The 17610-nt window shown below is 45.7% G+C and overlaps 1 protein-coding gene across 5 annotated transcripts in view; it reads right to left on the reverse strand.

Moving 5' to 3' along the window:
- PTPRA (protein tyrosine phosphatase receptor type A) overlaps positions 1 to 17610 on the reverse strand; it is a 373699-nt gene that overhangs the window by 134405 nt on the left and 221684 nt on the right. For all 5 annotated transcript variants that reach the window (XM_030191011.1, XM_030191010.1, XM_030191012.1 and 2 more), the window contains one exon: positions 13299 to 13335. In XM_030191011.1, the coding sequence (XP_030046871.1) occupies positions 13299 to 13335 (37 nt within the window). The remainder of the gene's footprint in view (positions 1 to 13298; positions 13336 to 17610) is intronic.

Raw genomic sequence — 17610 nt, forward strand, 5'->3', positions numbered from 1 at the left:
ATAATTCTTCTAACTAACTAGTTAATCAAATTTTGAGGGAAGGTAATGTGCAAGTTCAACTGGGCTATATTTTGTTAACTTCATGACTGAAGGGATCAAAGGTGGACCCAGCCCTTTCATTCATTCATTTATATACCGCTTAGACCTAAGCAGTTTACAGTTTCATTTTACAGGTACTGGGTCTATCCCTAGTGGGCTTACAATCTAAGTAGTACATTGTACTACTGTTGTACCTGGGGCAACAGAGGGTTAAGTGACTTGCCCAGGGTCACACGGAGCTGCAGAGGGAATTGAACTTGGCTCCCCAGGATCTCAACCGACTGCCCACCATCAGGCAGCAGTGGGAATCAAACCCATTTCCCCATGTATGCAACCCACTCCTCAAATTATAGGACATTGGCGAATATTCCATTTATGGCCAAGATGGTGGGGATGCAATTACAGGAATACCTTACTCAGTATCAAATACTGGATATTAGACAGGTAGTCTTTCAAAGCCCCAATTTTAGCACCAAGACGGTGCTTTTGGCATTACTGACAAAAATGAGATGTAACATAGACAAGGGCTTACTGACAATGATCATGCAATTGGACCTGTCAGCAGCTTTTGATTTGGTTAATCATGAAATCCTTTTTAAGAAAACTAGCTCACACAGGGATTTTAGATACAGTTCTAATGTGGTTTTCTGGATTTTTACATCGTTCTTCGCAGGTTATCTGGAACAGATGTTTGTCAAGGCCATGGTGCATGGATCAGGGAGTTCCACAGGGTTCTCCTTTGTCCCCAATCCTTTTCAAAGTTTATTTAAGTGAATTACATAAGTTACTTAGATCCAGTGTTCTTTTTCTAGCAAAAAAGGTGCCGGTTCTCAAATGCTAGGCCACCCTTCAGGAGTGGGGTAATCACGGAGGGACCCACCTCATAATAGCCAGACCACCTGCAACCAGTCACAGAATCTATGACAAGGAAGAATTAGTATATAGAGCCTGAGCTCTGTCATTAAAACTTGGGTTCCATGGGTCAATTTTAGCAGACAATGGAAAAGGTGCCGGTACTCAGTACCCCCAAGTACCCCCTCAAAAAAAGCCCTGCTTAGATCACTCAAGATAATCTATTTCTCCTATGCTGATAACATCACCTTTTTATTTCAAGTGGCACAAAATTTTCAGGAGACTACAGAATTGATGATTAGAGTGTTCGATAGAATTTCCTAGTATATGCTTAAGAATGACTTGAAAATTAATCCTAGGAAAACAAATATCTTATCAGTTGGAGGAAAGGATACAGTATTACCATGTTCTACAACAAGTTTGGCGTCTCCTGAGATTCCTTTTCAAACTAGTATTAAAATTCTAGGAGTAATTTAAGCATCTACTTTGAGCATGGAGAGATGTATAAATGAAACAGCCCAAAAAGCTTTTTCTAAACTTAAGTTACTTCATAGGATAAAACCATTTTTGGATACTTCTCCATTTGACAACTGTGCTGTAGGCAATTATTACAAGTCAATTAGACTACTGTAACATTGTTCTGCTGGGCCTACTTGATTCACAAATCTGCCTTTCCAGTATGTGCAAAATGCGGCAGCTAAACCTATTTGGGGGGGGGGGGGCAGATCTACTGATCATGCCACCCAATTTTTAATTAAATTGCACTGGCTGCCGGTCCAGGCGAGAATTCAATTTAAGTTATTGATGTTTGTTTTCAAAGTTTTGTATGGATTAGCTCCCGACTATCTCCATAACATGGTTTTTCTTTACTCAGCAACTAGAATGCTTCATTCCACTCAGGAAGTGAGGTTGAATATACCCCCAATTTTGGTGTGCTGAAAGGCGGTTACTAGATATCGATCTCTAGTAGGAAGAGATCAGGAGCTATAGAATAAACTATCAAAAGATATTCAACATATTACCTGTTATTCTGTATTTAGGAGGCAATAAAGGCTTACTTGTTTGCCCAGCATTTGAAGGACCCTTGAGAATGAAGCAAGGAGTACTTGTGTTATATGTAAGTTATATCTTTTCACAAAAGAAAATCCTTGAGAAGGACCGCGATTGACTGGCAAAAGCACGAATGAGAATGGAGTGCATAGAGCACCGTTCACTGAAGAGAGTGTGTATGAACAACTTGAAAAGCTAAAGGTTGACAAAGCCGTGGGACCAGAAGGGATCCACCTCAGGATATTGAGGGAGCTCAGAAAGGTTCTGGCGGGTCCTCTTAAAGATTTGTTTAATAAATCCTTGCAGACGGGAGAGGTTCCGTGGGACTGGAGAATGGCGGACGTAGTCCCTCTTCACAAAAGTGGTGATAGGGAAGAAGCTGGAAACTACATGCCGGTAAGCCTCTCTTCGGTTATTAGAAAAGTAATGGAAGCGATGCTGAAGGAAAGGATAGTGAATTTCCTGGAAGCCAATAAGTTGCAAGATCCAAGACAACATGGTTTTACCAAAGGTAAATTGTGCCAAATGAATCTCATTGAATTCTTTGACTGAGTGACCGGAGAATTGAATCAGGGACGTGCTATAGACGTAATCTACTTAGATTTCAGCAAAGCTTTTGATACGGTTCCCCACAGGAGGCTCTTGAATAAACTTGATGGGCTGAAGATAGGACCCGACGTGGTGAACTGGATTAGGAACTGGTTGACAAACAGACGCCAGAGGGTGGTGGTTAATGGAATTCGCTCGGATGAGGGAAAGGTGAGTAGTGGAGTGCCTCAGGGATCAGTGCTGGGGCCGATTCTATTCAATATATTTGTGAGTGAAATTGCCGAAGGGTTAGAAGGTAAAGTTTGCCTTTTTGCGGATGATACTAAGATTTGTAACAGAGTGGACACCCCGGAGGGAGTGGAAAACATGAAAAAGGATTTGCGGAAGCTAGAAGAATAGTCTAAGGTTTGGCAATTAAAATTCAATGTGAAGAAATCCATGGGAGACGTATGCGTTAGGCGGTGAGAGTCTGATATGTACTGACGGGGAGAGGGATCTTGGGGTGATAGTATCTGAGGATCTGAAGGTGACGAAACAGTGTAACAAGGCGGTGGCTGTAGCTAGAAGGTTGCTAGGCTGTATAGAGAGAGGTGTGACCAGCAGAAGAAAAGAGGTTTTAATGTCCCTGTATAAGTCATTGGTGAGGCCCCACCTGGAGTATTGTGTTCAGTTTTGGAGGCCATATCTTGCTAAGGATGTAAAAAGAATTGAAGCAGTGCAAAGAAACGCTACAAGAATGGTATGGGATTTGCGTTACAAGACGTATGAGGAGAGATTTGCTGACCTGAACATGTATACCCTGGAGGAAAAGAGAAACAGGGGTGATATGATAAAAAGACGTTCAAATATTTGAAAGGTATTAATCCGCAAAAGAACCTTTTCTGGAGATGGGAAGGTGGTAGAACTAGAGGACATGAAATGAGATTGATGGGGGGCAGACTCAAGAAAAATGCCAGGAAGTATTTTTTCATGGAGAGAGTAGTGGATACTTGGAATGCCCTCCCGCGGGAGGTGGTGGAGATGAAAACGGTAACGGAATTCAAACATGACTGGAAAAACATAAAGGAATCCTGTTCAGAAGGAACGGATCCTCAGAAGCTTAGCCAAGATTGGGTGGCAGAGCCAGTGGTGGGAGGCGGGGCTAATGCTGGGCAGACTCTACGGTCTGTGCCCTGAAAATGGCAGATACAAATCAAGGTAAGGTATACACAAAAAGTAGCACATATGAGTTTATCATATGTGCTACTTTTTGTGTATACCTTACCTTGATTTGGGCAGACTGGATGCATCGTGCAGGTCTTTTTCTGCCATCATCTACTATGCTACTATGTTACTATGTTAATGTAATTCAATGGGATCTGTCCCATTTTTACTTTGATTGTGGTCCACCTACAGCCTATTTGGGTAAAGTGGAAAAGAAATGTCCATATTAGATTAGATGGAGTAGCAGATGTGGCTTTGGCTTACTTATTGGGCAGAGTAGATGGACCCTGCAGGTCTTATCTGCCATCATATACTATGTTGTGAGGCAAAGCTCCATACCTCAGGCTGCTGTGCTGCACAACCTGGTGTGGCAGATTTAGCTTCAAGTTCACTGTCTTTTAGAAGGAGAGAATATAGGTGACCGGCTGTAGCTTGGAGGTGGAGAATTGAATCTCAAGGAGGGAGAAAAGGAAGAAAGGTAACTGCAATGACTATGGCATCCCCCAGCAAACAGTGATGCAAGGGGTTTAGGAAGAACCATCCCACCAGCTCAGAAACAGCCCACAGTGCTGCCTACATATGCCTTCTAAGATAGGGGAGGGGGAGTTCCAAAAAGGTGACAAGAGAAATAATGGTGTCATTGTTTACTTAGGGCCTATTCTACAAATGTTTAGTGTCTTAAAATTGGTCCTAATGGCATTGCAAATCCTTTACAAATAAGGTCTTGTTTTTTTTATCACTCTACTTGGCTCAGCACATCATGGTAATAGATTATGCAGGCTGAAGCTTTTAGAACATTTGATATAAATTCAGCATAGGAATCTCTTCATAAGTTTTAACTGTTACAGCATCATTGAATAATTTTGTATTTATTAATTTTTACAACATTTCTAGTTCACCAATCACAAAGTTCTAGGCGGACATCAATAAAACAAATATTAAAATCAATTAGTAAAACAGAGTTGAACTGATCAGCAGTTCTGGTTTTCTCATCTAGGTGGCAGTGAAATGCTGTCTTTAGAAGTCATTGAGACCAGAATTAAGAGATCTGGTAGAGATGACTGCCAGTACTGGGCCAAAGAAAAAAACGTATGGGGAGCAGTTGCTAGAGGAAAGGAGAATGGGCAGTTGGGTTATTTATATATTTATAGTAAAGTTACTGCAAGCTTCTCTTCTACCAGTTACATAACTGATTAGGGTGAACAGAAGATCCATCAGTCCCAATCTTCATATGACTGCCTAGTGTAAAGTGAAGATACTTACCTATAGCAGGTATTCTCCAAGGACAGCAGGCTGATTGTTCTCACATGTTGGTCGACAAACGTGTTGGTCCAGGAAATGGTACATTTTTCTCAGCAAAAATAAAACGTTTTGCCAGATTCTTCTAGCGCATGAACAGTGCGCACCGTGCATGTGTGGACGACTTCCCGCCCGTCACGTGAGCGTGCCTCTTCAGTTAAATCAAAAAGCATATAAACAAACTAACAACAATTCCAAAGGTGAGGTGGGTGGGTTTGTGAGAACAATCAGCCTGCTGTCCTCGGAGAATACCTGCTACAGGTAAGTATCTTCGCTTTCTCCGAGGACAAGCAGGCTGCTTGTTCTCACATGTGGGGTATCCCTAGCATCCAGGCTCACTCAAAACAATGAACACTGGTCAATTGGGCCTCGCAACTGCGAGGACATAACATAGATTGACCTGAAACCATAAACAACTAACTGAGAGTGCAGCCTGGAACAGAACAAAAATGGGTCTAGGGGGTGGAGTTGGATTCTAAACCCCGAACAGATTCTGTAGCATTGACTGCCCAAACCGACTGTTGCGTCGGGTATCCTGCTGAAGGCAGTAGTGAGATGTGAATCTGTGGACCGATGACCACATTGCAGCCTTGCAAATCTCTTCAATAGAGGCTAACTTTAAGTGAGCCACTGACGCAGTCATGGCTTTAACATTGTCAGCCGTGACATGGCCCTCCAGAGTCAGACCAGCTTGGACATAAGTAAAGGAAATGCAATCTGCTAGCCAATTGGAGATTGTGCGTTTTCCGATGGCGACTCACCTCCTGTTGGGATCAAAAGAAACAAACAACTGGTTGGACTGTCTGAAGGGCTTTGTCCGCTCCATGTAAAAAGGCCAATGCTCTCTTGCAGTCCAAGGTATGCAAACTGCTTTCATCAGGGTGGGTAAGAGGACGGAGAAAGAATGTTGGCAAGAAAATTGACTGGTTCAGATGGAACTCCGACACCGCCTTCGGCAGAAGCTTAGGGTGCGTGCGGAGGACTACTCTGTTGTGATGAAACTTGATATAAGATGCATGAACTACTAAGGCCTGAAGCTCACTGACTCTACGAGCTGAAGTAACAGCCACCAAAATGACCTTTCAGGTCAAGTACTTCAGATGGCAGGAATTCAGTGGCTCAAAAGGAGCTTTCATCAGCTGGGTGAGGACGACGTTGAGATCCCATGACACTGGTGGAGGTTAGACCGGGGGTTTTGACAAAAGCAAACCTCTCATGAAGCGAACAACTAAAGGCTGTCCAGAGATAGGCTGTCCAGAGATAGGCTTACCCTTTACACACCGATGATAAGCACTAATCACACTAAGGTGAACTCTTAAGGAGTTGGTCTTGAGACCAGACTCTGATAGGTGTAGAAGGTATTCATGCAGGCTCCGTGTAGGACAAGAAAGAGGATCTATGGCCTTGCTGTCATACCAGACAGCAAACCTTCTCCATTTGAAAGAGTAACACCTCTTCGTGGAATCTTTCCTGGAAGCAAGCAAGACTCGGGAGACACCCTCTGAAAGACCCAAGAAGGCAAAATCTAAGCTCTCAACATCCAGGGAATGAGAGCCAGAATCTGCAGGTTGGGATGTAGAAGTGACCCCTCGTTCTGGGTGATGAGGGTAGGAAAACACTCCAATCTCCATGGTTCCTCAGAGGACAACTCCAGAAGAAGAGGGAATCAAATCTGGCGTGGCCAGAAGGAAGCAATGAGAATCATGGTTCCGCAGTCTTGCTTGAGTTTCAGCAAAGTCTGTCCTACTAGAGGTATGGGAGGATAGGCAAACAAAAGGCCTGTTCCCCAATAAAGGAGAAAGGCATCTGACGCTAGTCTGTCATGGGCTTGAAGCCTAGAACAGAACTGAGGGACCTTGTGATTGGACTGAGTGGCAAAAAGATCCACATTCGGAAGATATTGCGGGCTACACCCATGTTCAGCGACCACTCTTGAGGTTGCATTATCTTGCTCAACCTGTCAGCCAGACTGTTGTTTACGCCTGCCAGATAAGTGGCTTGGAGAAACATGCCATGATGACGTGCCCAAAGCCACATCTGGACGGCTTCCTCACACAGAGGGTGAGATCCGGTGCCCCCCCCCCCCCCCCCCCCGCTTGTTGGTGTAATACATGGCAACCTGATTGTTTGAATCAAAATGATTTGGTTGGACAGCCGATCTCTGAAAGCCTTTAGAGCGTTCCAGATCGCTCGCAATTCCAGGAGATGGATCTGAAGACCTTTTTCTTGAAAGGACCAAGCTCCTTGAATGTGAAGCCCATCTACATGAGCTCCTCACCCCAGGAGGGTTGCATCCATCGTCAACACTTTTTGTAGCTGAGGAATTTGAAAAGGACGTCCCAAGGTCAAATTGGATCAAATCACCCACCACTGAAAGGAATTTCGAAAGCCAGTGGACAGTTGGATCACATCCTCTAGACCCCCTGCAGCTTGATACCACTGGGAAGCTAGGGCCCATTGAGCTGATCTCATGTGCAGACGTGCCATGGGAGTCACATGAACTGTGGAGGCCATGTGCCCTGGAAGTCTCAACATCTGCCGAGCCGTGATCTTTTGAAACACTCGAACTATGGACACCAGGGACAGGAGGTTGTCTGCCTTTGCCTCGGGAAGATAAGCTCGAGCTGTCTTTGTGTTAAAGAGCTCCAATGAATTCCAACTTTTGAACTGGGGTGAGATGGGACTTGGGGTAATTGATCATGAAACCCAGCAGCTCTAGCACCTGAATAGTCATTCGCATAGACTGTAGAGCGCCTGCCTCCAAGGTGCTCTTCACCAGCCAATCGTCGAGATAAGGGAACACATGCACTTCCAGTCTGCGTAGCGATGCTGCGACTACCGCTAGGAACTTTGTGAACACTCTGGGTGCAGACGCCAGACCAAAGGGCAGTTCACAGCACTGAAAGTGCTGTGTTCCCAACCGAAATCGAAGATACTTCCTCTGAGCCGGGAGTATCGAGATGTGTGTGTAAGCATCCTTTAAGTCCAGAGAGCATAGCCAATCAGTCCCCTGAATCATAGGAGGAATGGTGCCCACAGAAACAACCCTGAACCTTTCTCTGACTAGAAATTTGTTCAGGGCCTTCAGGTCTAGGATGGGACGCATCCCCGCCCCCCCCCCCCCCCCCCCCGTCTTTTTCTGCACAAGGAAGTACCTGGAATAGAATCCCAGTCCTTCTTAGCTTGGTGGAACGGGTTTGACCGCTTGGGCCTTCAGAAGGGCGTAGAGTTCCTCTGCAAGTACCTGTTTGTGCTGGGAACTGTAAGAATGAGCTCCTGGTGGGCAATTTGGAGGTTTGGATTCCAGATTGAGGGTGTATCCTGACCGGACTATATGAAGAACCCACCGGTCGGAGATTATGAGAGGCCACCTTTGGTGAAAAAATATCAACCTCCCCCCAAACCGGTATGGACACTTTTACAAAGGCCGGCTGCCGAGAAGCAGGAGTATACCTACGCCTAGGATAGGAATAGGGAGCACTCCTCTTCCCTCCAAAATACCTCCTAGATGAGGAGGTAGTAGCAGAAGACGGCCCGTGGGACAGAGTATCCATAGCATCATTATGCTTCTTGATCTGATCAACAAGATCCTCTACTTTTCACCAAAAAGGTTGTCCCCCAGCAAGGAACATCTGCCATTCGCTGCTGAACAGAATGATCCAGGTCAGAGACACGAAGCCATTAGAGTCTACGCATCACAATACCTTGAGCAGTGATCCTGGATGCTACATCAAAAGTGTCGAATGTACCCCTGGCCAGGAATTTTCGACACGCCTTCTGCTGCCTGACCACCTGGCGAAAAGGCTCGGCTTGCTCCGAAGGGAGTGCATCAACCAAGCTAGACAGTTGCCTTATCGAGTCCCGCAAGTGAACACTCGTGAAGAGCTGGTATGATTGAATCTTGGCAGCGAGCATAGCGGCCTGATAGGTCTTCCTCCAAAAAGAATCAAGTGTCCTAGCTTCTCTGCCTGGGGGCGCCGAAGCATAATCTGTAGCACTCCTGGCTCTCTTGAGGGCAGAATTGTGGGGTAACTGAGACCTCATTAATCCAGGTTCACAGTGGAACCGATACTGAGATTCAGCTTTCTTCGGAACCACAGGGTCATACAGAGGCGCCGATCAGTTTCGCATACGGACTTCCTTCAGTACCTTATGAAGAGGGACTGTCACAGCCTCTTTAGGTGGAAAAGAATAGTCCAGGACTTTGAGCATCTCAGTTGTGGGCTCATCCTCAACCTCCACAGGGAAGGGAATAGCCTTAGCCATCTCCCAGACAAAAGATGAAAAGGATAGACTCTCCGGTGGAGATAGTCTCCTCTCTGGTGGAAGGGAAGGTTCAGAGGGAATCCCATAGGACTCATCAGAAGAAAAATACCTGGGATCTTCCTCTGACTCCCATGAACGATCCTGCTCAGTATCGGATAAGACCTCTGCTAAGATACTCGACACTGGACCTGCCTTGACGCTGAGGAATGATGTCCTCAATGGCGATGTTGCAAGGCCAACGCCCACTCAGACTGCGGCAAAGCTCTCTCCACAGGCGTCGAAGGGGAGTCGACCTGGGTGGCAGCCGACGCCGATGACACAGGCGGCATCATGGTCGGGGATCTCACCACAGGAGAAGGGCCAGACATCGCTGCAGCAGACGGTACAGAAGGCGCAAGCACCCCCAACACTGAAGCTGACTGAGGTAGCAGTCCCTCCAGAAATTCTGGAAACAAGGCCCGGATGCGTTTGTCGAGAGCCGCCATCGGAGAAGGCTGCGGGGTCGGTGGGACAGGTGGTATCAGAATGTGTGGAGGCTCGGGAGCAGGTACTGGGCTGCTAGGAGACCGACGCATCGGCACCTCCTGTATCGCGGGGGAGCAATCCTCTCGATGCCGACGCTTCTTGGGTGCCGACTCTCTCGACGCCCAGGAGCACCCAGCATCATGTGTTGAAGGAGAACGATGACGGTGCTTCTTCGCCTTCGCTCGACGCTCGTCATCGAGACTCCTCGGTACTGAGGAGCACATGGAATCCTCGGGGTCGGGTCTGACGAAGGTCGGTCCCGGGGGGCCTGCATAACAGAAGGCCTCGAGGCAGGTGGAGACCCATTCGACGCCTCGCTGCACCCAGCATGAGTTGGTCTCTCAGCAGCCATTACCTCTCCTCCCAACGTCGATGCTGCTTTCAATGTCGACGCCGACAACCTCGGTACCGATGTCGACATCGAAGGACCGGACCAAGCCCCAAAAAGCTTTTCTCATTGGGCTTCTCGAGACACTTGGGTCAGTTTCTTAATACAAAGACACAGACTACAAGCGGCTGGACTATGGTTGGGTCCAAGGCACTGGATACACCAGGTGTGGGTATTGGTACCTGAGATGGTTCGGTTGCACCAAGTACAACGTTTGAAGCCGCTGGGTGTCTTCGATGACATGGAAGGGAAAACAGCTTCGGCAAAATCAAAAGACGTGATTGTGCCCGATAAAAGAAAAAGGGCACAAAAATAAGGGAATAACCCGACCGTGCAGCCAGAGGAAAAACAAAGGAAACTTGAAAGGGAACAAAACTAAAAGTACACTATGGGACCTTTTTTTTTTAAATGACAATAATAATAAAATAAAGTAAAAATTAGGAGAAAAAAAGCGAAAACTCGAGACTCTTCCCTGGGCCTGAGAGGAGCGCAAAAAAAACCTCCCACACCTCAACGTGGAGAAAACTGAAGAGGCACGCTCACGCGATGGGCAGGAAGTCGTCCGTGCATGCGCGGTGCGTGCTGTTCAAGCGCTAGAAGACTCTGGCAAAACTTTTTATTTTTGCTGAGAAAAATTTGCCGTTTCCTGGGACGACGCGGACGTCGACCCACATGTACTACTACTACTACTACTACTTAGCATTTCTATAGCGCTGCCAGGGTTACGCAGCGCTGTACAAGTTTAAACATGGGGAAGGACAGTAACACAGTAACATAGTAGATGACAGCAGAAAAAGACCTGCACGGTCCATCCAGTCTGCCTAACAAGATAACTCATGTGTGCTACTTTTTGTGTATACCCTACTTTGATTTGTACCTGTGCTCTTCAGGACACAGACCGTATAAGTCTGCCCAGCACTATCCCCGCCTCCCAACCACCAGCCCCGCCTCCCGCCACCGGCTCTGGCACAGACCGTATAAGTCTGCCCAGCACTATCCCTGCCTCCCACCACTGGCTCTGGCACAGACCGTATAAGTCTGCCTAGCACTATCCCCACCTCCCAACCACCAGACCTGCCTCCCAACCACCAACTCTGGCACAGACCGTATAAGTCTGCCCAGCACTATCCCCGCCTCCCAACCACCAGTCTCATCTCCCACCACCGGCTCTGGCACAGACCGTATAAGTCTGCCCAGCACTATTCCTGCCTCCCAACTACCAGACCCGCCTCCCACCACCGGCTCTGCCACCCGATCTCAACTAAGCTCCTGAGGATCCATTCCTTCTGAACAGGATTCCTTTATGCTTATTCCATGCATGTTTGAATTCCGTTACCGTTTTCATTTCCACCACCTCCCGCGGGAGGGCATTCCAAGCATCCACTACTCTCTCCGTGAAAAAATACTTCCTGACATTTTTCTTGAGTCTGCCCCCCTTCAATCTCATTTCATGTCCTCTCGTTCTACCGTTTCATTTCCACCACCTCCCGCGGGAGGGCATTCCAAGCATCCACTACTCTCTCTCCGTGAAAAAATACTTCCTGACATTTTTCTTGAGTCTGTCCCCCTTCAATCTCATTTCATGTCCTCTCGTTCTACCGCCTTCGCATCTCCGGAAAAGGTTCGTCTGCGGATTAATACCTTTCAAATATCTGAACGTCTGTATCATATCACCCGTTTCTCCTTTCCTCCAGAGTATACATGTTTAGTTCAGCAAGTCTCTCCTCATACGTCTTGTAACGCAAATCCCATACCATTCTCGTAGCTTTTCTTTGCTCCGCTTCAATTCTTTTTACATCCTTCACAAGATATGGCCTCCAAAACTGAACACAATACTCCAGGTGGGGCCTCACCAATGACTTATACAGGGGCATCAACACCCACTTTCTTCTGCTGGTCACACCTCTCTCTATACAGCCTAACAACCTTCTAGCTACGGTCACCGCCTTGTCACACTGTTTCGTCGCCTTCAAATCTTCAGATACTATCACCCCAAGATCCCTCTCCCTGTCTGTAACCTATCAGACTCTCCCCGCCTAACACATATGTCTCCCGTGGATTTCTATTCCCTAAGTGCATCACTTTGCATTTCTTCGCATTGAATTTTAATTGCCAAACCTTAGACCATTCTTCTAGCTTCCTCAGATCCTTCTTCATGTTTTCCACTCCCTCCCGGGTGTCCACTCTGTTACAGATCTTAGTATCATCCGCAAATAGGTAAACCTTACCTTCTAACTCTTCGGCAATTTCACTCACAAATATATTGAACAGAATCGCCCCCAGCACCGATCCCTGAGGCACTCCACTACTCACCTTTCCCTCATCCGAGCGAATTCCATTCACCATCACCCTCTGGCGTCTGTCCGTCAACCAGTTCCTAATCCAGTTCACCACTTCGGGTCCTATCTTCAGCCCATCCAGTTTATTTAAGAGTCTCCTGTGGGGAACCGTGCCAAAGGTTTGCTGAAATCTAAGTAGATTACGTCCATAGCTCATCCCTGATTTAATTCTCCAGTCACCCAATCAAAGAACTCAATGAGATTCGTTTGGCACGATTTCCCTTTGATAAAACCATGTTGTCTCGGATCTTGCAACTTATTGGCTTCCAGGAAATTCACTATCCTTTCCTTCAGCATCGCTTCCATTACTTTTCCAATAACCGAAGTAAGGCTTACTGGCCTGTAGTTTCCAGCTTCTTCCCTATCACCACTTTTGTGAAGAGGGACCACATCCGCCGTTCTCCTTTCCCTCGGAACCTCTCCCATCTTCAAGGATATATTAAACAAATCTTTAAGAGGACCTGCCAAAACCTCTTGTCCTCTGAGAATATACCTTTACCCTCACTACCCCTAACTCCAGGCCAACAGCTGACGGGTTTAAGTCAACTGTACTGACCTGTACTGTATACTGGCAAGTAATAGTTCTACCTGTGTTTTGAAAAGTAGGGAAGAACAAGTTAGAAGGAGAAGCAGTAGCTGCACCTTCAGCATGTAACGCTGCTAAAACCATCCCTGCATGTTTGCTTCATCACCTCACAGAGCCTATATGCAGTACAATCTTGCCAGTAGCTCTAGTAAAAGCTTACTGGACTGCTGAAAACGTTAAGAGAACATCCAACAGATTTTACCTTGTGCAGCAATAAACTTGTTTTTTTCTTGGTAACCCTGTAAAAATAAACAAAACAGTTCAGAATACACAGGCTGGTAGGAGATAAAGTTCTTCCAATGCCTGCTGGATGGAAGTGGGTGAAAATGTTAATAGAGAGTAAAGTAAAAAAAAAAAAAAAAAAAAAAAGAACAAGAAAATTAGCAAAACTCTCTCAATCACTGTGCAAACATTATTCAAACCATTCAAAATACTGCTTTTTGTTGTCTCATTTTCTCATTTCGAAAATTTGAGAAGATCTCACTGTATAATACTTCACTGGTTACCCATAGAAGCTTGTATTCTAGTCAAGCTAGCTTGTTTTCTTTATAAAATGTGAGGTGGTCTAACACCGTCTTATTTATATCAACATGTGGTTTTTGCAAAATCAGAAAGAAATCACAGATTATATAGTTCTAGCTACATATATTTTCCCTCCCCAAAGAACAAAAAGCAGTTTAAGCTGCTGGAACTCTTGGGCATTTCAATTTACTAAAATTTAGAGAGATACCAAGTTTATTTTATAATGCTCATTCCTATTTAGATTTTAGAAAAAAAGTTTAAAACCTGGCCATTTAGAAATTTGTTTTATGTATTGTTGATTAATTTCATCCTTGAATATTGATTTTATTATGTCCATTATGTGTAATAGTCCTGGAGGTGTGCTCCAGTTTCTTTTTTTTTTGCAAGCCACTTAGAACTGTGACGCTGTAGCAGAATACAATACTACGGAGCTCATTTCTAAAAAGAAAAACATCCAAAAAGTGGCATAACTCTGCATTTGGATGTTTTTCTCACAAAAATGTCCAAACTGGAATTTTCAAAACCAATTTTTAGACTTGTCAGAAGTGCGTTCAAATCCCCTCCTTGCAGGTACATATGCAACCACATGGTCACCATCACTAGACATATCTGTAGAAGATCCTCCCAGAAGACAGGGCACAACAGTGGTAAGAGACAGCCCTCAGGCTCAAATGAGACAGGAAGGCAAAGTCCATTTGAATGGATTCAGGGCCAGATTAACACTATATTGGGCCCTAGGCAAACATATATGTGTGGGCCTCCGCATCATGCATTCCTATCTACTTGATTTCTCTCTCCCTCTCCCCCCCACCCACCAGTCATATTCATTTTCCTTGACCTCTTTCCCCCATTTTTTCATTCATGGCATTCCCCCTACATTTCATCTCTCTACAAGTATTAGGGAAAGTGAAGAGCTTTGCTGTGGATATGGTAGAAGTAATAGTTTGGAATGAGCATGTGCTTCAAATGGAGTACCTTAATGGTTAGCGTTGCCAAGTTACCCAGTTCCAGAAGGAAGACTTCAGGCCAGTCCTGGATTTCTAACAACCCCATTATAGTACATTATGGAACTTGTAATGATTTCAGTGGGTAGAATCAGGGACTACAAAAAGCACAATGAAATGGGATGTAAGTTCAAAAACAAGGCTGGTCAAAAAGGCTCCTAGAAGTGTGTAACTTGGCTCAGGAGGAGCAGGTTGAGAACCTGGAAAGCTGGGCTAGCCATTTTCACCCTGCACTATTTCTGGTACAAACCAGGAATGCCAAGAGTAGGCTGCCCCAAAGAGTGAGATTTACTGTTGATATATCTGAAGTATAAATTCACAAATAGCTTTACATGTAAGAAAAGGTTCACATATGGAAGAAGCAGAAGAAAATTACATTTAGCTTCCTTGGGGGTTTTTAATAGGATATATAGAGAGTGGAAGCCCAAATTTAGATGAGACTGTTCTCATAAGATAAACAGAAACATTGTTACACATATCAAAAATATGTCAGGCATATGTACACACACTCTTCAAATAGTGTGTGTGTGTATATATATATATATATATATATATATATATATATATATATATATATATATACACATACACACATACATACAGTGCTTTTTTTGTGGCGTATTGGCACCTTTTTTCTGAGGTCCGGCTCACCTGCCCACTCCCTTCCGTTCATGCTCCCGTGCTCCCTGAGTTGAAATCTTTTGTTTACCTGAAATTGCGGCGAACCGGCAGTGAAGGCAGCAGGCAGGCAGGCTCATCTCCTCGTCGCTTCCCTTCCCTCTCAGCGCATCCCACCTTCCTCTGATGTAATTTCCTTGCCGCGAGGGCGGGATGCGCTGAGAGGGAAGGAAAGCGACGAGGAGACGAGCCTGTCTGCCTACTGCTTTCACTGCCGGTTCAACGACTTCAGGTAAACAAAAGATTTTGAGTCAGGGAGCACGGGCGCACAAACGGAAGGGAGCGGGAAGGCAGGGAAGAGAGAATTGCTGGATATGGATAGGAGGGGAGGACAGGGAAGAGAGGAGAATCGCTGGACATGGATAGGAGGGGAGGCAGGGAAGAGAGAATTGTAGGACATGGATGGGAGGGGAGGGGACAGCAGGGAAGAGAGAATTGCTGGACATGGATAGGAGAAGAGGGCAGGGAAGAGAGAATTGCAAGACATGGATAAGAGGGGACGGCAGGGGAGAGAGGAGACATGCTGGACATGGATGAGAGGGGAGGGCAGGGGAAAGAGGAGAATCACTGGAAATGGATGGGAGGGCAGAGGAGAGAGGAGAATCGCTGGACATGGATGGGAGAGGAGGGCAGGGGAGAGAGGAGAATCGCTGGACATAGATGGGAGGGCAAGGGAGAGAGGAAACATGCTGGACATGGATCGGAGGGGAGGGCAGGGAAGAGAACACTGCTGAACATGGATGGCAGGGGAGGACAGGGGGGAGAGAGGAGAATTGCTGGACATGGATGGGAGGGAAGGGAAGGGGAGAGAGGAGAAATGCTGGACATGGATGGAGGGGATGAAGAAAGTGCTAGATATGGATGGAGGGAAGGAAAGAAAAAAGAAGAAGATGCACATGGATGGAGATGAGGGAAAGGGAAGAGAGGAGAAAAACTGCACATGGATGGAGAAAACAGGCAAAAGCTGGATCCACTTTATACCTCCTCCAGTCAATTCCACAGAGGACCCAGCTTTTACTTATGGATGTAGGGCAAGAAATGAACAAGAAAGGAGGAAAGTTAACAAATAAATGGAAAGGAAGCCCTGGAAACAGAGTTAAGAGAACAGATAGAGAGCAGCAGAATATGAGACTGGGACCAATATGGCTAGAAAAACAAAGTCACCAGACAACAAAGGTAGAAAAAATAGTTTTATTTTCATTTTAGTGTTTGGAATATGTCCAATTTGAGAATTTACATCTGATGTCTTATTTTGCACTGGGTATACTGGAGCTGTAACAGCTTACAGAAATTATTTATAATGAAAAAAAAAAACACGTTATTTTTTTTCTCCTATACTAGTATATTATTTTCAATGATGTCTCTTTATATGCGCCATGGCTGGTATAAGGGGTGTGGCTATCATAGGGGTGGAGCCATATGTGGTGACCCTGCCCATAATGAGTACCGGCACCTTTTTTTCTACAAAAAAACCACTAATATATATATATATATATATATATATATATACACACACATATACACACCTGTTCAGGCACATTCATACTAACACTTTTCAGGCAAGATCAAACACACACACACACTTTCTCTTTCTTCTCTTGTTCATGCGCTGGGTCCGTGCCTCCAACCATGTAAAGTTCTTGCTTTTGCTGCTAGCTCTTGCCTGTAGCAGCACCCTCACACTTTCTCAGGCTGGTGTTAAACATGCAGGGGCCCAGAGCAGAAATTTAAAGAGCCCCCAAAGCTCACCAGAAGCTGTATCTTCTTCAGATTTAGACAGATTTGGAGCCCCCTGTAATATGGGGACCCAGAACAAGTGCCCTGTTTGCATTCCATAATACTGACCCTGCACTTTTCCATTCTTATAGGCTCACCCCTTCTCAACAATCCCTCTCCACCCCCCCAGGACACGCATTGATTCCAAAGCCTCAAAATACAGCTTACTCTCTCCCTATAGCACAGGAATTTATTGCAGCTCAGCTCCTCCTTGCTGTGACTACTGCAGCCTTTCCACTGACATCCTACTATAGTTTCTGCACTGGAAGGGGACAGCACTGGAGAGCTATAGAGGGCTAAACACTAAAATGTATTTATTTTATTTAACACTAGCTCCGGTCCCGGGCCACAAAGCAGAGTTCAGCTCAGTTTCACATTCAGGGCCACTCTCACCTCATTCATCCAGTCCAGCTCACCTGCAGTTGAGCTTGGGAGTGGGTCTATGATCCAGAATAGTGATCGAGGGGTTTGAGAGGCTGTGCTTTATCCTCATGAGCTGATCGGTTCCCTTAGCTCTCTCTCTTCCACAAACCA

Source organism: Microcaecilia unicolor, chromosome 2 (assembly GCF_901765095.1).
Source record: "Microcaecilia unicolor chromosome 2, aMicUni1.1, whole genome shotgun sequence".
NCBI classification, from domain to species: Eukaryota; Metazoa; Chordata; class Amphibia; order Gymnophiona; family Siphonopidae; genus Microcaecilia; species Microcaecilia unicolor.